At 41.9% G+C, this 21,738-nt stretch overlaps 1 protein-coding gene across 2 annotated transcripts in view; it reads left to right on the forward strand.

Annotated features, from left to right (window-relative positions):
- DYNC2LI1 (dynein cytoplasmic 2 light intermediate chain 1) overlaps positions 1 to 21,738 on the forward strand; it is a 118,610-nt gene that overhangs the window by 35,214 nt on the left and 61,658 nt on the right. For both annotated transcript variants that reach the window (XM_073339098.1, XM_073339097.1), the window contains exons 9-12: positions 6,109 to 6,185; positions 6,588 to 6,658; positions 7,152 to 7,249; positions 11,582 to 11,674. In XM_073339098.1, the coding sequence (XP_073195199.1) occupies positions 6,109 to 6,185; positions 6,588 to 6,658; positions 7,152 to 7,249; positions 11,582 to 11,674 (339 nt within the window). The remainder of the gene's footprint in view (positions 1 to 6,108; positions 6,186 to 6,587; positions 6,659 to 7,151; positions 7,250 to 11,581; positions 11,675 to 21,738) is intronic.

A 21,738-nucleotide genomic window follows, 5' to 3' on the forward strand; every position in this document is an offset into this window, starting at 1 on the left:
TTTCCTAATATCCAATCTAAACCTCCCCCACTGCAACTTGTCCCTCCCTGTCTGTATCAGAGGGAGGCCACTCTGTCTCGCTATGACACCTAGCAGCTGAAAGCCGATCAATAGGGGAATTAGCATGGTCAGGCTCATGTCCCCTGGCTGGGCAGACAGCAAACAAACACAGGCTGTCTGGCCTAAGGTGGGTAGGCTGCCACCCCAGGGGTGGGGTTGGCAGGGGGTAGGGAGACCTGGGGTCACCCTATCCCACTGCATCCCACCCAAGGGCCCTAACAGTAGCAGGGATCCTGCTGAAACATGCTGACTGTGGCTTCAGCAAAAGCAACTGGACGAATGTCTGGTTTCCCTAGGCTACTTCCTATCCCTAGCTGGTCGTATGGCTTCATCACCCTCGTGGTACTCAGCAGATGGCAGTTCCAGCAGCTCCTCGGGGTACTCACTGTGTGGCAGCACCTCCGGATATTTGCCAGGCAGCTGCTCCTCCGGATGTTCCTCCAGAGGCAGGGGTTGATATGTTCCAGTTCGTGGTACAGGAACCAGCAGCAAGGCAGCAGAGTCCAACTCCTTCCCTGGCTCTCCCTCAACTGAGCTGGAAGCCCCGCCTCCTATACTTCCTGTTCTGACTCTTTGCTTCACATGCAAGGGGTGGGCCTGGCCTGGCCTGGCTCTGCCCATCAGGGGGCAGGGAGTAGTTCCTCTCTGTCTGCATAAGAGGGAGACCACTCTGCCTCACTAGACAGCTCTTCCACAACCCACACACCAGTGTTCAAGGCTATGCAATGGGAAAACTCTTGAACAGCAAGAAGGAGGGGAGGAAAGGCCTTGGGAATAAAGGAGGGTATAAATCTTATATAGATTAAGACTGGAAATAAGAGTGAACAGTCTCAAATTGGTTTTTAACTGAAGTCAGCAATTGGCAATGACATCAGTTGTTTGTTGAACGATATAAAAAGTAAACTCTTAAAGAGTTCATTGTTAATACCTGCCTGACCACATTGGAACCAACCAATATGGGTCTAAACATCCCTGGGTTTAGCCCATTTGTAAATAAATGTTTTGTTACTGTTAGGATGACTTCCAAGGAGGTTGTTGGTGGGTGACGGGGCTCAAAGAGGAGCAATCTATCAATAGCCTACATGAAGTCGGGAAGAGCTTGCCATGTGCTTGGGCAAACTCCAGATCCATTAAATTATTTGAAGCACCAGTCCTCAGAATTAGAAATTGAGCAGGGGAGCAGGGATCCCCTCAGAACTGGAGTAGGGCAGGAGAAAGGCCATCAAAAGGATAGGAACAGGTCTGAAGCAAGGCTGGGAATAAGGCAGGCAGAGGAGAGATCGCAGCTGCAGGCATAAGCATTGAGCAGTCCTGGACAATGCCTCTTAGTCAGTCAGGCGATCTGGCCATGCAAGGGTTTCTGCTGCGGTGAGCTAGCTGTTTCCAGGCACAGCTACAGGCTATTTAGGCATGTTTAGAGCAATTGTATAAATATCATTTGGCCTTTGGATTTAGTAAAGGAATATGTGGTTAAATTAGGGTTTGGCAATTTCCCATATTAATATTAATCATTTCAAATATTATTAATAATTCCAATAAGCGTGGTCGACTCAGCTATGCCAGGAAGCAATTCGCCTCTTGGACTTTTGGATAACCAATTGTGACGGGGCAAGGCCAGATGGCTATAGGAAAGTAGTGAGAAACAGATATGTTAGCCCCAGGCTAAACAAATCCCTGTTACCATGGTAACCAATGCTGCTCCAGGTTAATCAAGATACCTGGGGCCAATTAAGTTCCTTCCAAAAAGCAGTGGAGACAGGCAGGTTGATTGGGACACCTGAAGCCAATCAGGGGCTAGTTAAACTAGTGAAACGAGTTAAAAGCCTCTCACTTAGTCAGGTGGGGGTGGGGTGTGTATCAGGAGCTGTAGAAGGGAGCCATGCTGCTGGAGAAATGGAGCAGTACGAACCTTATCAGGCACAAGAAAGGAGGCCCTGAGGTAAGGGTGATGAAGATATTGAGGAAGTGGGGGTAGCTGTGGGGAAGTGGCCCAGGGAATCGTACTCATCCAGTTTCCAAAAAGTCAGCTACCAAGAGCTACTACTATCAGGGTCCCTGGGCTGGAGCCTGGAGTAGAGGGTGGACCTGGGCTCCCCCCTCCCCTCCCTGACTAATCACTGAGACTGGGAGACAACAGAGACTGTGTGAGGGAGGATAACTTCTCCCCACCTCCCTTGTTGGCTTATGATGAAAATGGCTCAGTAGGCTGCGACCCTTGCCTCTACCGAGAAAAGGGCTACATGGAGGGTCACAGTGAGCCTCTGAGGCTAGCATAATCTGCCAGGAAGCGTGGGACCCACTGAGACAAGGTCAGAGCTTTGTCACACAATTCAATAAATTTCAGCACTGCTTACCTTCCAAGGAAGTAGAACATGTTGGCAGATCAACAGAGCAGGAGCTTCTTCTATCACCACAAGTGGTCTTTAGACCTGGACATTGCCAGATCAATCTTCCAACTCTGAGGGACTCCTCAAGCGGACCTGTTTGCAACAAAGTCCAATAGAAAATGCCATCGGTTTTGTACCTGGGGAGGTCTCAGCCAGGTTCATTGACAGGTGCTTTTCTGCTACCCTGAAAGGATCCCCCCACTTCCATATGTCTTCCCTCCAATTCAGAGTCAAACAAACCATGCTCGTCTCATCCCTTTAGCACCGGCATGGCCTCAACAGCAATTGTACTTGGCTCTATTGACCTTGTCAGGGTTCCTTCCCCACTCTGAACTCTGGGGTACAGATGTGGGGACCCGCATAAAAGACCCCAAGCTTATTTTTACCAGCTTAGGTTAAAAACTTTCCTAAGGCACAAATTCTGCCCTGTCCTTGAACAGTATGCTGCCACCACCAAGTGATTTAGACAAAGAACCAGGGCAAGGACCACTTGGAGTCCTATTCCCCCAAAATATTCCCCCAGGCCCTACACCCCCTTTCCTGGGGAAGGCTTGAGAATAATATCCTCACCAGTTGGTACGGGTGAACACAGACCCAAACCCTTGGATCTTAAGAACAATAAAAAATCAATCAGGTTCTTAAAAGAAGAATTTATTTTAAAGAAAAGGGAAAAGAATCACTTCTGTAAAATCAGGATGGTAAATCTTTACAGGGAAATCAGATTCAAAACACAGAGGATTCCTCTCTAGGCAAAACCTTAAAGTTACAAAAAACCGGGATAAACCTCCCCCCGGCAAAGGGAAAATTCACAAATTGAAAACAAAAGGTAATCTAATGAACCTTGCCTTATTTACTTACTTGTAATATCCGAGACTTGTACAGGATGGTTTATAGGAGAAGGAGTTTTTTGACCTGATGCTTCTCTGCTTTCCCCAGAGAACATACCAACAAAGCCTAGCCTGCCCCGCCCCACCCCTAAGATTTGAAAGTATCTTCTTTCCCCGTTGGTCCTTTTGGTCAGATGCCAACCAGGTTATTTGAGCTTCTTAACCCCTTCCTTAAGGAGGAATTCTAGGCTACCCTTGTCTGTATGGTTAAGACAGACCTTGTCAATCAAGCCTCTGCTCTCTCTCCTGCCGGAGCCATATGTGATTTTTCAGGACCATAGTTGCCTGCTCCATCCCAACCTATGAGACCTCCACCTGATGGCGTAGATACTACATGGTTAATGCGTTTGGAGAAATCCTGTTTTAACGATGTCTAGGAATTGCTTCTCAATAGTAAAAAGAAAAGGAGTACTTGTGGCACCTCAAGGTGCCACAAGTACTCCTTTTCTTTTTGTGAATACAGACTAACACGGCTGTTACTATGAAACTTCTCAATAGTAGAAAATCCTCAGCTGGGGCACTTACCTGGCTAAGTGAAAGCACTTCTCCATTTGGTCCCGGCAGAAAGGCGTATTCCCAGAGCATGCACCGCTGAACCTCATGCTGGATTATCTCCTATACCTAAAAAATCAGAGATTGGCAATTAGCTCTGTAAGAGTACATCTGGCAGCTATCATAGCCTTCCATATCTTGGTGTATAGTAGATCCCTTTTCTCCAACCCCGTTGCTATCCAGTTGCTGAAGGGTTTGATCAGATTGTACCTGCATGTGCAAGATCCTGTCTCTCTTTGGGATCTGAACTTGGTCCTAGCAAAGCTGATGGGACCACCATTTGAACCCCTTGAAATTTGCTCTCTGTTCAACCTCTTTCAATGTTGCCATTATCTCAGCCAGAAGGGTGGGTGAGTTGAGATACTTAGTGTCAGAGCCTCCCTATACAGTTTTCCATAAAGATCATGTTTATCTCTTCCCTCGCCCAAATTTTTTCACAAAAGTACTTTCTAATTTTCATGTTAAACAGGCAATCAGTTTGCCAACATTATTCCCAAAACCCCATGTGCATAGAGATGAGGAGAGACTTAACTGACTGGATGTGAGAGGGGCCTTAGCTTTCTACATGGAGCATACTAACTCGTTTAAATCTTCCATGCAGTTGTTCATTGCGGTTTTGGGCAAGGCTAAAGGCCAGCCAGTTTTCACTCAGAAAATCTCATCCTGGATCTCTTTGTGAATTTGTACATGCTACCAGTTGGCTAATATAGCCCCACCAGCTAGAGTATTGGCTTGTTCTACTAGAGCACAGACAACTTCAGCTGCTTTTTTGGTGCAAGAGCTGATCATAGACATAGTAAAGCAGCGACTTGGTCATTAGCGCACATTTTTGCTTCTGATTATGCTATTTCCCATCAGTCCAGGGATGAAGCCAATTTCAGATGCATTGTCCTACAGTCACTGTTCAAAGAGACTCCAAGCCCACTTCCATGTTTGTCTGCTTATGAATCACCTACAGTGGAATAGACATGTGCAAGCACTCGAAGAAAAAATGGTTACCTAGATTTCTGTAACTGTTGTTCCTGGATATGTGTTGCACATGTGCATTCCATGGCCCCCCCTTCCTTTCTCTCTCTATCGGAATCTATCTGGTATGAAGGAACTGCAAGGGTTGGAAGTGTCTCCACCCTCTTATACCAGCATATAGTGTCATATGGTGACAGAAGGGCTCTCAAGTTGTCCCAAGGGGTATCGCTGAGGGAAAAAGTTCTCCCAAATCTGTACATGAGGAAGGTGCACACCTACAGTTGAAAGAAACCATCTTGAAAAACAACAGTTACAGAGAGGTAGGTAACAGTTTCTTTTCTTCATTAGAATAGGACTTGGCCCTAGAAGATATAGGTTTGTTGTTGAAAAACAAGTCAGAAGCTGAGAGAGGATGCTGCTTGAAAAAGCATTTTAGGAACCCTCTTCCGAGTAATTTGTACTATCAAACCTTATCCTGCCACTGACTGTAAAACTGCTTTTTATCATATGATTTAAGTCCCAAGAGAACATGTTTGTAGTTGTTCGTTACATTACAGCTCTCCATGTTCATGGCATTCTGGACAATTTTCACTATAGTTGAAAGTTTTAATAATTCATTAGTCTTTTTTGCAAAAGGTCTGTCTCTCTAAGTTTAAACTGAATAAATCAAAAATGTGAGCCCATACGATATTACAGAATTCCATCTTCTGTTCTTTTTCATTTTGTCTTTCTTGACATCTGTAGTCACTGACAAATACATTAGTCCTTTAAACAAAGTGGGGCAGATTTGTATGTCAAATACCACTGTAAATTGGGAGTAACTCTAATGAAGCAATTAATTTGCACTACTGTAACTGAGGCCTAGTCCACACTAGGAATTTACGTTGTTATACCTACATCTCTCATGAGTGTGAAAAATCCAAACCCAAGAGACATAGCTATGCTGATCTAACCCCTGGTATAGACAGTGCTAGGTTGATGGAAGTATTTTACCAGCGACCTAGCTCATGCCTCTCGAGGAGTTGGATTACCTAAATGAATAGGAGAATCCCTCCCATCGGTGTAGGTAGCATCTACATTGAAGCACTATAGTGGTGAAGCACTGCTGCTGTAGTATTTTTGGTATAGAGAAGCCCTGATGTTAGACTGTAGCCCAGTTTCTCTAGCTGTAATCCTCACTTGCACAAAACCTAATTTACGTTACAAATTTCTGTGAGGAAAGAGCATAACGTGCTTTATTCTTTAATTTCTTTCAGTTTACCAGCAAATCTGAGGCCCTCCTGCTGAAAGCCCGTGTTCTTATTAATCATTTGGCATTTGGCTTTGACAGAAGGTAACAACTACTCTCCCCTACTATTGACAGTTTTGCACACAGTTTATTGTTGGCTATTTGTAAATGTCTTTTCAAAGCTAGGTTTTCAGCCTAAAAGTCATCAAAATATATTTTCTCCAAAGATACCATCTGTAGAAGATTATCACTCTTGAAGTCTTACTCTTGGGCCTTGGCAGCTTAACACAAGGCAGATGGAACTCCCTATGTTCTTAAGGATTTTTGGTCCCTAAAGAAAGTAGTAGTGGAGAGGACCACAAGCCACCACCAACCACCCTTGATCATGTTTTTTAGGTGTATTTGGAGCCAAATATAAAGCTTAGCTTTGGCCTATATAGTGTAACTATTTGACAATAGTTTGATTACTAATATGAACTTGGTTTGTTTTTTTTTTAATCTGTTTAGCAAATCCGTATCAGTGGATCAGAATAAACCATTGTTTATCCCAGCAGGATTGGATTCTCTAAATCAAATAGGTTGGTGAACTTCTTGTCCAACATTTTTGTTGCTCAAATAGCTTATTAAAATGAGAGGAAACAAGTTTAAAACAGATAAAAAAGAAATACTAATTTATACAAAATTAATTTAACCTGTGGAACTCAGTGCTACATTACATTATTGAGGCAAATAGCTTAGCAAACTTAAAAGAAAGGTTAAAATTTTATATTCCTAAGAATAGCCTCTGCAGTTACACTAGTTAAGATAAAAATTTTAAGGGCTTTTGGGCTTCATAATTCTAGTTGTGAATTGATAACTGGTTTGGGTCAAGAAGAAAATACCTTATTGTAAAGTCTTACACAGTTAATTTCATAATGGGGGACTTACACCTTCTTCAAGTTCATCTGCCACTTGTCACTGTTGAATACAGAATACTATACTAGAAGGATCATTGGCTTGACATGATATGGTAATTTCAGTATTGTTGGGACAACATGCTGATGCCCTTCTATATCCTGCTGTGATCTTTAGGACCACCACCCGCCTCTGACCGTGATATTGGAAAACTACATGCACATACACCTGTGGATTTGTGGAAAAAAATATATGAGAAAACATTTCCACCTAAGGTATGTATTTTTATTTTTGCTTAACAGCTCCTTTCTTCATTCAGAACAGATGAGTAATGACTTCCATCTGTGGAATTCAGAGGCAGTCCAGTACTGTTGCTGGAAACTGCAGGACTAAAGGTCTGCCTTCAGCTCAGGCCATCAGAATTTCTGCTGCTGGCAGCAGAGCCAGTTTGCAGTTTGATTTCTCCTGAGCATTTTATTTATAACTTAATTTTTATTTGCTTTTGTGTAGTAGTGACTTAATTTCAACTTCCTCATTCCCTCTTCTCAGCTGAAGAATCAGTTGAACACTGAGGCTTTAATCCTCTCGTTTATCTGAAATAGCACTCCTCAAGTGGGCTTCCATCTCCTCCCATCCCCCAGAAGTAGAGAAGCCCTGCAAGCATGATTCAAATTCAAGACATGCTATAGGCAGCTTTTCTGGAGCCTCCCAGGCTGCACTATGCCCTGCTGCCACAAGCCCTCCCTCTGCCACTGCTTCCTCCCCCATCGCTCCTCCACTGCAGGGTCAGGGAGCTTCTCCCCCTTCCGTCCAGCCTCCCTGCATCTGGACCTTCCATACCCACACACCCCTGCCAAGCCTTGCTCCATATACCCAGAACCCCCCTAGTTCTCCATACCCGAAGCTCACCCTATTGAACCTCAACCCCTGCATCTGGAGCCCCCCTGCACCCAGACCACCCTGCATTGAGCTCCCTGCACTCAGACCGCCACTCTAACGAGCCCCACCCCCCTGCACCACCTTGAGCCCCCACATCGAGACCCCCCACACCATTGACTCCCAACTAGCGGCACCCAGACCCCCACCCCACCAAGCCCCACTCCTCCAGCATCCAGACCCCTCCTCTGAGCCCCAACCACCTTCACCTGGAAGCCCCTACAGAGTCCCATTGCCCCTGCACCTGGACCCCCCGCAACAAGTCTTTGTGCATCCAGATCCCCCCACTGAGCCTCCTGCACCCAGATGTTCCCACACAGAATCTTCTCACCACATACCTAGATGACCCCGCACTGAGCCCCTCCATGCTTGGGTCCTGCCTGGTAGAGCCTGTCTGCCCCACACTTGGTGTGCCTGGCGCAGAGGGGCAGGGCGCCAGGGTGTTTCTGGGGCAGGCTCAGGCCTTGTGCTGTGTCAGGGTCGGGTGCAGCCTCACCACTGAGTCTGTGTCTGGGGGCTGAGGGATGGGAAGGCTGATCTCCCTCCTTCGTACAACCAGTGGCCTGTGCTCCTCACTGCCTTGCTGAAGCCTTTGCATTTATTAATTAACAAATAAAACTTGCAAAATTTAAAAATATTGTGCAAGGATTTTTCTTGAGTCCTGGTGTTTGTGACAAGAACAGTGGCTCAGTAGCTACAAAAGCACCCATGTTCATACCCATGAATAGCAATCAGTCATCTCAGCAGATACCCTTTGCATCCAAACTTACAGGTGTGAGGCTTTTGGGGGAAATATAAAAAAAAAATAGGGCCTCCCTGCTTTCTCAATTACTTACTAATTTTTTTGGCGCAGAATGCCCTCAGAAGTATCTTATATCTGTGAGGTCCTGTCCCATGAAGCAGCGTAATAAGAATTGTGCCTGTCTGGTTTTCAGTCCATGGACCCTTACTCTGTTAGGGAAAGAGGCTTAGAATCTGAAGGATGGGAATGGGTTTTTCTTCACCTTTCTATAGGCTGGCTCCTCATTAAAACATATGATGCACTCTAGGAAGTGTGTACCCAAAATAGAGATATAATAGGACTCAATTCCCCATGCAGCTTCACCATCATGGAATTACTGGGGCGAGGGAGGGGTAAATAAGTAATCTCCCATGTTCACAATAACTCCTCATTTAGTGATTTAAAACCCAGAATGGTACTCAGTCTCTCCTGAAGTACACAAATGGGTGTGGGTCATCCTGGGGAAGCAGGCAGGCTTCCATTCAGGCACCCAGTGCAATCTAGTGGGCTGTATCCACAATCAGGTATTTGTCCCAGTATCTCTCCTCAGTTAAATAGTATGAGATCAGGTTGAGTAGTATGCTACGTCCTTCCTATAAACAAGTAGGCAAAAACCTCTCCTAGGACAGGAAGACAATGACTCAAAAGGAACTCATTAATAACAATAATTGTAATAAATATCTTCCCCTTCAAGCAGAATGAGGTACATGTTTTTCCGTATTCACCTTCTTGTGAGGACACCTCATAAAATCTAGATGGGTACTTCTGGTTAAAATGAAGTGTTGAACTAAGACATAGTTCCCTTAGGAAGGGGACTTCCTTCCAAAAGATCCCATAGACCATAAGAGTGAGGAAAGTACAATGAAATTTCAAAACCTTAACTATCCATTAAGGCCACAAGTATTCCCTGTATTTAAGAAGGAAAACCTAGCCAATGGCAAGCAAGTGGCTTGTCATCTAGGCACTTGCTTGAGTGCAAGAGGTCTTGGGTTCATATTCTGGTCAAGTCCTTGCAATAGTATGCAAAATGTCTTTTATCTGGCAATTTTTCTTGGGCCCTGGTGTTTGTGACAAGAACAGTGGCTCAGTAGCTACAAAAGCACCCATGTTCATACCCATGAATAGCAATCAGTCATCCCTGCAGACACCCTTTGCATCCAGACTTGCAGGTGTGAGGCTTTTGGGGGGAAATTAAAAAAAAAAATAGGGCCTCCCTGCTTTCTCAATTACTAACTCTCACTATCAAAGCCAGCATCACAATCTGTTAGTCACTACCCATACCAAAGGTATTCAAGTAGAGACTAGTCTTCTACTAAAAATAAGATCTATATGGAGGAGAAACTTCCAATGAAGACTGGGCACACTTTCTTCCCAAATCAACAGAATTCTCAGCAAGGGGAAGACAAAATGATATTTGTGTATGAGAACTTACAATTCCCACACAAGGAATGTTACTTTTGATCTACCCTCTGCACCCAGAGTCCTAAGAAATGGCTTGTAGTAGTCACAGCAAAGTTCAGATTGCAAGTATATTCGTTAACAGACAACATCCCAGTCAGTGCTCTGTCCAGAGAAACTGACTAACATAATTTACCAGATGGCGGAAAAGATTCAGACATACCAAGTGTTCAAAATCAAGAACTTTTGAGACCAGTGCAGAGAATCGTATTAGCCATTTCCTGGCAGCTGTCAACTATAGCCAGTTGTCTCCAGCAATTAGAATGGTTGGTGCCATGCATCAGAATTATGGACCCATGAAGACATAGAACCTTACCAGATGCAGTGCAAAATTAAGTGTCATTCCCAGATGTCCCATTAGGGATAGGTAAATGCAAGTAACTTGCAGAAAGCTAACCCAACCACTCTATACCCTTGCATACTCACTACAGAAGCAAACTTCACAAGGTGGGGAGCAAATCTGGAAGACAAGATGACCCAGAGGTCATGGTCCCTCACTCAGGAAAAGGAAAACATCCAGTTCTGTTAAGTGCACACTTTGTGCTGTACAGTTTTCTAAATCTCACAGTACATATATTTTTAGATTTCAGAGTAGCAGCCGTGTTAGTCTGTGTTCGCAAAAAGAAAAGGAGTACTTGTGGCACCTTAGAGACTAACCAATTTATTTGAGTATAAGCTTTCGGATCCGATGAAGTGAGCTGTAGCTCATGAAAGCTTATGCTCAAATAAATTGGTTTTTTTGCATATATTTTTAGTTTGCTTTAACAGGTCTGTCAATGGTGTGTCTGAACACCAATATAGGAATGGCCATATGAGATCAATACCAGTGATCTGTCAAGTCCAGAATTCTGTCTCTGATTGTGGCCAATACCAGCTCTTTCCGAGGAAGGTGCAAGAAACCCTGTAGTGAACATTTATGGAATAATTTGTCCATGGTGGACATTTCCTCATTCGTCATAATTAGAGGTTGGCTTGTGCTCTGAAGCATGAATGCTTATATCCATTCCAAAACCAGGAAGTGAGCAGAGTTAATCTGAGGTGATAGAAAGAATGTCACAGGCAGAGAAGAATTTGCTATCTTTCATGACTGTTCGCATACAGGATCCAGAAAAGAGAGCTGAGGTTGTCTTCCATGGGCCCAGATAGTATGTTTGTTTGGTTTTTTTACTTGATAGACCACTAAGGAACGTCCATTGCACCTGCAGAAAAGACCAAACTGTTGGGGATGACTCTTGTGCCCTAAATACTAAGTTTGCTGCTTCGCAAATGAATATATTGCATTGAATTATGTGAGTGATGGATGATAAATGCTTATTTTCTTGCATGCATTTGAATGACCTGTATTATGTTCCTCAGACTCTTTAGTAAGTATTCTGTTAAAGCACTGAAAGTTCAACTTATGGTGTTTTTTATCCTTTTTTTCAAATTTCAGAGTACTAGAGATTTAAAAGATGTCAATGACCCTGCCCAGGATCCACAGTATGCTGAGTATGAAGTTGATGCAATGAGAGCTCAGAAGAATCAGGTACATTATTGTAAAAAGAAAAGGAGTACTTGTGGCACCTTAGAGACTAACCAATTTATTTGAGCATAAGCTTTCGTGAGCTACAGCTCACTTCATCGGATGCATACTGAAACCTGTACATTATTGTGTTGCTGCTCATGTTACTACAGTCAGCTGTCCCTACTCATCAGCATTTCTAAGGCAGTTAGTATGTATACTCATAGAATCTACATTTGGCTTTTGAGAACCAATTGAAACCATCTCACCCTAGTTGGCTGATCTTTCTCCTCTCTTCTCACTCTTGGAATCTGATCGTGACCAGCACTTAGACATTGTCTAAAAGTCCTGTGTCTTATTGTTGGTTCAGACATGAACAGTTCATTTGCTACCTTCCGAGACCCCTCTTCAGGTTTGCTTCTAACAGTATTGTTATAAAAAAAAAAACAAAAAAACAAAAAACCTTTTCTTTCAGCATAAGAGGCAGTAGAGTCTGTTTCCCTAGATCTGGGCTTCAATTCTACCATGTTTTGGAGAAATGAGGAAATTGGTTGCAAACATTTTGGTTCACTGATCCTCTTTTGCTGGGAAGGGTGTAATAAGGCAGGAAAATAAATTGTGCAAAAATTGTAAATCAAGACTGAGATGTTCAGTCTCATTTATGTTGGTTTGCCTTGCAATAATTCTCAGGAGGGAATAGGAATCCTGTCCTATAGCTATCTGTTTTCACTTCATGCTCTTTAGTACAAGATCAGGGACTAATAAAGTTCTCTCCATCCACAGTCTGATTAAAGACGAGCTTTGCTCATCTGTCTGATTGTGCACGTTTAACCAAGCTGACAGTACTCTGATTTTAAAAGGAGGGGTCTGCTGACATTGAAAAACTGGGCACTTTCTATGAGGGACCCTTGATTGCAGAAATGGTTCCTCGTTTGGTCCACCCAAGCCCAGTGAGGCGTTAGTTATAGAACACGGGCAAAAGAACCCAGGAAATGGTGTCGGGGTGTGAGAGTTCTACATTTTTTATTTTAAGTTGGTGTTTGTGAAGGGTTCTGGATTGATCGTCTTGGTGACTGAAGTTCTTGATTAACAGGAAAGGGAATTGGCAATATAAGTTTCTCCACTCTATCCTGACATTTTGCATAAGCCCTGAATTACAGGAACCACCTGTAGGTGTGAAAGGATAGGTTAGTCTGTTTCACATTTATTCCTTAGCATCTCTGCTCTGTATGCCAACAAGTTTGCCATTTGGATTTGATGATGTAGAAACCTGACCACTGGAAATTGGCCTGAGATTACCAAGCTCTCTTCCTGTAGGTAGAGCCTCATTGGAATTCCTTTTATTTTTTATACCTTTTCATTTTATTTTGGGGGAATTTTGTTTTATTACTCCTGCGGTGATAAAACATAATTCCGGAAAAGATTGTTTTTGGAAGGGGACCCTGGAGAGTGAGCCCACCCTACACTCATCCCACAGCAGTGGCACCTGTACCACAAGACTGGCCCCAGCTCCCCTCTGTGGACGCTGTGACTTGCACGTGCCTATCTTAGTAGCACTCTGACCCCATGTGCCAGGTCACAACGCTTAGGGAGCCAGGCCCAGTCTTGCAAGGCAGGAGCTGCAGGGTGAGTTTTTCATTCTTTTTCATTTTATATTGTGTTAGTTGACATTTGCGAAAAATGTGGGACTCTGCCTATAGGACACCAAACAGCCATCAGTGGTAATAAATTTTAGTTAACATGGTCTGGCTTTGTATCCTATTACCAACGTCCTGAGCCATCCAGTCCCACTCTTTATTTAGGGTCTCTTAAACTTAGAAAGCTCAGGCCTTGTATAATATTTTCTACTTGGAGATGGGAGCACGTCACTTGTCATTGTAATTTTTTTATTTAGTACAATTTCACATTTTGATAGTGAAAATAATGTGTTTCATGCAGTTCTGTTTATTACTTTACAAGGACACACTATTGTTTAGATGGGTGAAGACTGTTTCACTCAGCTTTGGCACCTTCTTTTCACAAAACTAGATGAGGTTACTTGGTTTAAAGTAGGTTACTTTAGTTCAAACAAAGTTTTATAACAGTCATCTAAGATGGTAGATGTGGAAGACCTTTGAAAGGCTATGACTATAAAAGCCTAGACATCATATTTTTTCCAGCAACCCCTCCTAAAATGAAAGGCACGTTTACAGAAATGCACTGCAACTAATCTAAAGTAATCCCACATTTATTGTAGCTAATTTAATCTTTTCGCATGCCAGTAAAGATGAGCCTAATGATTATATTAATACTGCTATCATAGTTATATAGTGTTTACGTTTGACCAAGGAATAACCTGTAAGTAAATATGCACACTGCAGACTACCTCAGGTATGCTAGGTTACTTAAGGCAATTAACCTGCAGTTACCTGTCCAAGAATGTGCATATAAATCACACTGTATGATATCAAAAATAAATGAGTTTAAAGAATTCCTTATGGACTATGAACTTACATATTATCTGTATTTAATTGTTAACCCAATACAGTTTTTGTATATGTCTGTTATGTTAACAGTTGTCTCAGAGATCATTGCATATCAAAGCAATTTTTAATCTATATGCTAATATGGAATTTATAGGGTAATTTCGTACTAAATATCTTTAGCTTACAATTATATTAAACTTGTTATTATAGATAGTATTTTTTATCTTGTAAAACAAGATACTGGTAGGTGTTGATTAAATCATACTGAAAATTATTTTTCTGGTTTTAAGGGAAAAAAAGACTTCCATCTGTTTTTAAGGGTATTGGAAGTCAACACAGCTTCTTTTAGTGGTACTGTTACAAGAAAAATCGAGGCATTAAATGAAGTTTCATTCAAAAGAAAATTGCTTTTAGTTAGCTGCAGCTGTTTCCTAAAATTTTCTATCTTTATGTTCAGTTATTATAAGATTATTGCTACATTTACACTGTTTTTATGAAAATAACCTTTTATGATGTTTGAATTTCATTTGATGTTAAAAGCAGTAAGATAGCAGTATACAACTAAAAGAAAACAGTGCTCTGGCTACATTCAATTTTTAAATGTCTGAAGATTTCCCATAACTGTGTGAAAATGAGTACTGAAACCATTCCTATCTTAACAGCAAAATATTACATGCTGTAGGAGTCTAATTTTCTTTCTTTCTTAGATTCTGATATTCAATAAATTAAGGTATATCTTTTTAAATACAGAGAGAAACATTTATACAAAAATGTATTCTGTAAAACAATGCTTTGAGTTTCTCAGAGAGTCATTCAGATACTGTAGAATACATTTGTTTTTCAATTTAAATATACACTTTCATTTAAACACATTTATTTCAAATTATTTCATGTGCAATTTTGGATTTAGGGTGACAGTCTGTTTGTTTAATTTTCCTTTAAAGCATTGTACTAAGCCATTACAACAGAATTTAGCCGGGACCATGTCTGCCCTTGTGTTGGTACAGCACCTAGCATAATGAAACCCCATTCCTGGTCATGGCTTCTTGGTACTATTGTAATATAAATTATAGGTGACATGTAGCAAACCCTGTAGTTACAATTGCCCAACACTTCCAATTATAAGATGCTGTTTTCAGCTCTTTACAACTTCGCCAAATTTTAGCCATTCTGGCTGAAATTTGCTGTGGTGCGTGCCTGCCTCAGGCTGAGGGGTTTTTTGGGGAAAGTTTCAGCAAAAATGGTTGAGAACAGACACTTCCCTGCTAGATTGGGGGGCACTCCTGCACAACCAGCACTAGAAAGTGGACTGGTTCTCTATCCTCAACCTCCAGGACCCATATTTCCACATAATGATACATCCCTCACACAGGTGGTTTCTGGCAACAGATCATTTCCAGGACAAAGTACTCCCTTTTGGACTATCCACTGCTCCATCAATGTTCTCAGAAGTTCTTGTGCAGTTTGCTGTTCACCTCTGCAGACAAGGGGTCATAATAGTCCCCTATTTCGATGATTGCTTACTCAAAGCTTCAACTTGAGAAGAAGCACTAAAAGCTATCCAAAAGACAGTAGCTCTCTTCACACATCTAGGTCTTCAAATAAACAAACAAAAATCAACACACCTGTGCAGAGACAGGAGTTCATCAGGGCCTATTTCAACTCTCTGGAAGCTACAGCTTCACTGCCCCAATGCAGGTTTACTACTCTAGTCAATCTAATCACAACAATGCAAGCCAGCCCCCTGATATTGGCCAGGATCTGCCTCCAACTGTTAGGCCACGTCATCAACAACATTTGTCGTCAAATATGCCAGACTGCACATGTGATGCTTGCAAGGCTGGCTCAGGACAGTATATATTCCTCACAGACACAGCATAAACAAACATCATATGATGCCAACCAAAGTTTATAAAAAAAACTCTCTACATTGGTGGACTCAACTAAACAGCGTTTGGGCAGGAGTCTCCTTCACACAGAACATTCCATCGATGATACTCCGAATGGACGCTTCCCTGCTAGATTGGGGAAGGGAGTGCACATCTGCACAACTACATGATCCGAGGCCACTGGTCCCCATTCGAATCCACACTACACATAAACCTGCTAGAGCTGTGGACAGTCCACAATGCATGCTCACACTTCCTAGCCATGATCAGGGACAAGGCCATAAAGGTTGTGACAGACAATGTCGCTTGTATGTTTTATATAAACTGACAAGAGGGGGACAGTTACACTCCCTATGCACAGAAGCCGTGCTACTATGGACTTGGTGCATCAACCACAACATCAACATCTCGGCCTCCTACCTACCAGGATGCCAAAACACTACTTCAGATGCGCTGAATGGAAAATTCTCCCAGGACCATAAATGGGAAAGGAAAACCAGGATACACAGAGCATATTCAAACTCTGGGGGTTCCCAATTATAGACCTCTTTGCAACAACCCAAAATGCCAAGTGCCCACACTTGTGATCGAGAGTGGGATTGGCACCCTGCTCTCTAGGAGATGCTTTCCTCCTCAAATGGAATGCACCTCCACTGTATGCCTTTCCTCCTCTCCTCTCTGGGGTCATACAAAAGATCAGGCCCAACAACTCCAGAGTCCTCTAGATAGCCCCCATGTGGCCCAGACAAACTGTTCCTTACCTCTTGAAGTTGGCTATGTTCCCACCATGCACTCTTCCCCTTCTACCACATCTTCTGTCTCAGGATGTGGACCAGGTCCACCACCCAAAACTGGCAAGACTTCAGCTGAACGCATGGCTGCTCCATGACTCTGAGACAGTAAAATGACCAATTCAGAGGAGGTAAGGGACATTCTTTTAAACAGCAGGAGACCTACTACTCAACATACCTACATGCACAAATGTAAGAGATTCAATACATGGTGCCAAAATAGACAAATTATGGTGACTTTCCTCTCTTTTTCAATGGTACTGGACTATATATTGGAACTTAAGAAATCAGGTCTCTCCAAGAGCTCGAACAGAATACACCTCACAGCAATCACGGCTTTTCACCACAAAGTGGATGAGTTCTCAGTCTTTGCCTCCTGATCACTAAATGCTCTCTGAAAGGTCTTTGTGACCTTTACACCAAAATACGAGCCCCAACTCCATCATGGGACCTCAATCTGGTGCTGCGATGCCTCACAGGGTCCCCTTTTGAACCATTAGTTTTGTGGTCACTTCTCCAACTTTTGATGAAGACGGTCTTTCTTGTCACTATCACATCTGCCCAATGAGTAGGAGAATGGGGGGTCCTCATAGCACACCCCTCAGACACAACATTTTTCAAAAACAAAGTTACCGTAAGACCACATCCCAAGTTCTAACCTAATGTTGTTTTCTCATACCATCTGAATCAGCCCATTCATCTCCCATTGTTCTTCCCACAACATCAGGGAATAAATGAGAAACAACACTCCACACCCTGGACTTCCAATGAGCTTTAGCATTTTACATTGGGAGGACAAAGACTTTCAGAAAATCATCAAAGTTATTTCCATCACAAAATGATCTAAGGGAGATGCTATGTCTAAGCAGAGGCTGTCTAAATGGATCTCCTGCTCTACTGACTTTTGTTATCATCATCAACAGCTACAACCCCCACTGGGGACCCACACACACTCCACCCAAGCACTCTCTTCCTCAATAATGTGCCCATTATGGACATCTGCAAAGCAGCAATCTGGGCATGAGTCCATACATTCTGACAGCATTATGCCGTAGAGCAGCACTTGTCATGAGATGCTCTATTCAGACCTACGGTTTTATCATCCACCACAACTGCAACTCCTGAAGCCCCTCCCTTCTACCTGTGCTATTTTCAATCAATTGGATTTGGAAAGGGATCTTGGAGATCAGCTAATCTGGCCAAATGATGGGGTTGCCTGCTATACCGAGTTTTGAGTTACCTCAGATAGAGGCCTGGGTATGTAGAAAGGGGTGATTTTTAAGTTTAGGGGACATAGTATTTCAAGTATTTCTGGCTGCCATAATTGGTAATTGATCTTTAGGGAATCAGTAGTAGTCCAAGTGCAGCACACTAGGAAAGGGTAAAAGAGAAACCGATTCTGCTTCCTGCTGGAGCCAATCCGGAGAGTATTCATTTTAATTATGTTTATTTCTCCCTGAAGTAGAGACATAGTTTCTGCTATCTATTTAAATGGTTTGCTAACTGCATGATTAACGGGGCTAGGCTGATCTTGGCTATGTTTTTTAATGTCCTTAGGGAACATGATACCAAGATTTCTGAGATTTGTCTGTCATCTAATTAGCACTACAGAAAAGCCACTTCCAGTTAAATCCAGTGAGATTTCATTGCTTCCAACTTATCCCAATTAATCTTGCAGCCAGAGAATTTACCAAAGTTATCTGTTGTTTGTGGAATATTTGGGATCGATTGATCCAGATTTTTAATATGTCATTTGCATATAGAAGGATTTTTGTTTCCTGAGTCCTTGATTTGATTCCTGGAATGACTTGGGGTGCCCTAATTAATATTGTAAGTGGTTCTAATGCTAGGTTGAATAAGAGAGGGGAGAGGAAGCATCCTTGTCTAGTTCATCGAAACAGATCAAAGATGGCTTGAGTACTGTACTGTTTCTTAGGATACAAGAGTTGGAATTGGAATATAACAGCTTTACCTATGAAATAAATGATTTCCCCAGACCAAATTTATCCAGGATAAAAAACAGATATTGCTAGTTCATTCTATTAAAGGCTTTCTCTTCACTGAGTGGAAATGATTGCATGGAAATTTCTAACATGCTTATGAAATGCCATAACGCTAATTAGCTGATGTGTGTTGTCTGAACTGTGGATTTTTTAAGAAGTCTCACCTGATGGGGTTAACCATATAACTTATTACTTTTTCAAGCCTCTTAGCAAGCATTTTATATCAGTATTGATTAAAGAAATGGATCTAGCTGTTACACTTTTGTTCATCCTTACCTAGTTTAAGCAGTACAGTAATTAGGACTTCCCTCATCATAGGAGGTAAGGTACCTTTCTTTAAAAGATATTCATAAATGTATAATGGCATAGGAGTTGGAGTTTCCTTGAAACTTTGGTAGAATTTTAGGGGTACGCCATCAGGGCCATGGGTCTTGCTCGGACTCATTTTCCCCATGGCCTTGATTAGTTCCTTTGATTGCAAGGGAGAGGCCATCCTGGGCTGTTGCTTTTCTGAGATTTGTGAGATTTAATAAAAGTACTCAGTTCTTCTGGGGCAGGTGGTGAATCATAATTGTATAGAGCCTGGTAGAATTTCAAAAATTGATCATTGATCTCTTTCTGATTAGTAATAACCTCCCTTGTTCTGATTTAAGTGACGCTATTTGGGACCTTTGACCTCTCACTTTTGATCTGTATGTGAGAATTTTCTCCACTCTCTCCCCTGACTTGTGTGTTTATTTAAGCCTAAAAAGAGCAAATTCAGCTTGTGCAGAAGTAAGTCCGTTTATTTCATACCAACAATAATTAATTTTTATAGATTTTTTTTTTATTTGGAGGGGTAGCTTGTACATTCTAAATCCATAGCTTTAAGTTGTTCGGTTAATTCCAGGAACTGTCTATCCCTCTTTCTACCTTCTGGGAAGAAAATGGTTTTGCCCCCTAATAAAGGCTTTTAGTATATCCCGATCCACCCCTTGGGATACATCTAGTGTGTCACTTGCTTAGGGGGGAAAAAACAAATGTCTTCTGTGGCTTAGTTCTGAAAATGTTTATCTTTCAAATGAGTGGAGTTCAATCTCCATCTTTTACAAGTCCAGTTTGTCCGGGAGGGGAAAATTGTATTTTCACTGATGCGTGATCATCGTTAAGCACTGAGTCTATCAGATTTGTAGAAATCAGGGAGAAATCTACTCATGAATAGATGGCTTTGGGTTTTTTAAATTAGGAAATTACATTAAATACATGTATTATGTGTATATGCATTATGAGTAGGGTGGCCAGAAGTCCTGTTTTTATAAGGACAGTCCCGTTTTTTGGCGCCTAATACTCCCCACCCCTGTCTTGTTTTTTCCACAGTTATTAGCTGGTCACCCTAATTGACAACAAGACAACAGATTTTAGTCATGTGATTACATACTGTTTTTTTCCCCAAGACCCCTCTGCCTCAGTGAATAGGTAGTTGCTCAATATTTCTTTTTATTGTCCTCATTCAGTGTGTAGCCTCATGCTTTATCTGCCACATACCAATCAAAGTGTAGAAGGCAGCATGGAAGAGGGCACAAGAGAACAGATGGAAACCAAGGAAAATAGGCTTGGGAAAGTATGAAAAGATGAGAGCAGATATGTAAACAGGAATATAATTGTGCATATTCTTGAAGATAAAGACAAGAAGTTTGAATTTTGCATGAAAGACAGGAGGAAACAAATGAAGGAGTTAAAAGAGAAGTGCATGATTGGAAGGACAGATGAGAAAATATTTTTGCAGCAGCAATTTTAAGATACTTTAAGATACAGAGAGCAAAGTTTGAAGAAGGAAGGCCAAAGTTGGAAGAAGAGTAGCTATCTGCAAGAGTGAAGATAATAAAGCAGCTAGGAGGTGTATTATGCTTTTATAACATCTTGTGTGTTTTGGTGTAGTAGTTTGGGGATTGGATAGCTCAAGTGATTGTAATGGGATATAGTGTCTTTCTAAATTCTGCCACATGTTTGTAGCTTGGGGCTATATGAGTGGTCGCTTAGGAGACAGGTAGGTCACGTGGGCAGTAGGAGTGTTGGTGGTCTTAAGACTGAATTTTACCCTAAAATAAAATTTGCCATTACATTTCTCATTATATTAACTTATTTTACTTTCTTGATTAAACACTAACATTTTAAGAAAGACCTTCTGACTATAGTATTCCTCCTGAGTCATTGCATTTTCTTAAAGACCTTTATTTTTATAAATTTGTTCCCTATTTTGTACATTTTTCTCTTTTTTTCATGTTGATTGAATGTTGTCTTACTGTGACATACTTCTGAAACACTGTTTCCGATTTTGTCTTGAACTTCTCTGATTATTGGGATAGTTGATAATTCTGCTATATACTGGATCGTATTTTGTAATATATACTGGAATGTATATATTGTTTGCAGTTGTGTACTCAGTTTTGTATTTCCATTATATTGACTGACGTAGATTGCATTTTTATGGTCAGGGATACATATCATACATATACATACCATGTAAATACTCTATATATTGCTCCTTTCCTAAAAGGTCCCAAAATTCCAGGGAATCTCTCCTGAAATTTTTTTTCCATGTGAGCGTCATCAACTCCTGAGGGTGAGAGGTCTACCCAACCAGATTCTACTGCTTTCAGAATGCTCCATGAGCTGATGGTTCACTCCAGGTTGCAGAGATTATTCAGCATTGAAGAAATGCCACTGTCCATTACAGAGTCAGACAGAGCCTCCCTCATCTTCTGCTCAGTTAGCAGAGGTGAGAGCCCACAAAGAGCACTCATCACACAGTGACTGGAGATGCAAACCTTCATACTCAGCACTAAATAGGTCCAGCAAAGGAAGCAGCTAAAGGCCAAGAACGGTTCCACCAACGCTTTGGCAGTAAGAGGCCACCATAAGACCCTCACTCAACTTCTGAATGCCACTAATGAGGCTGGT

This window comes from Lepidochelys kempii, chromosome 3 (assembly GCF_965140265.1).
Source record: "Lepidochelys kempii isolate rLepKem1 chromosome 3, rLepKem1.hap2, whole genome shotgun sequence".
In the NCBI taxonomy this organism is placed as follows: Eukaryota; Metazoa; Chordata; order Testudines; family Cheloniidae; genus Lepidochelys; species Lepidochelys kempii.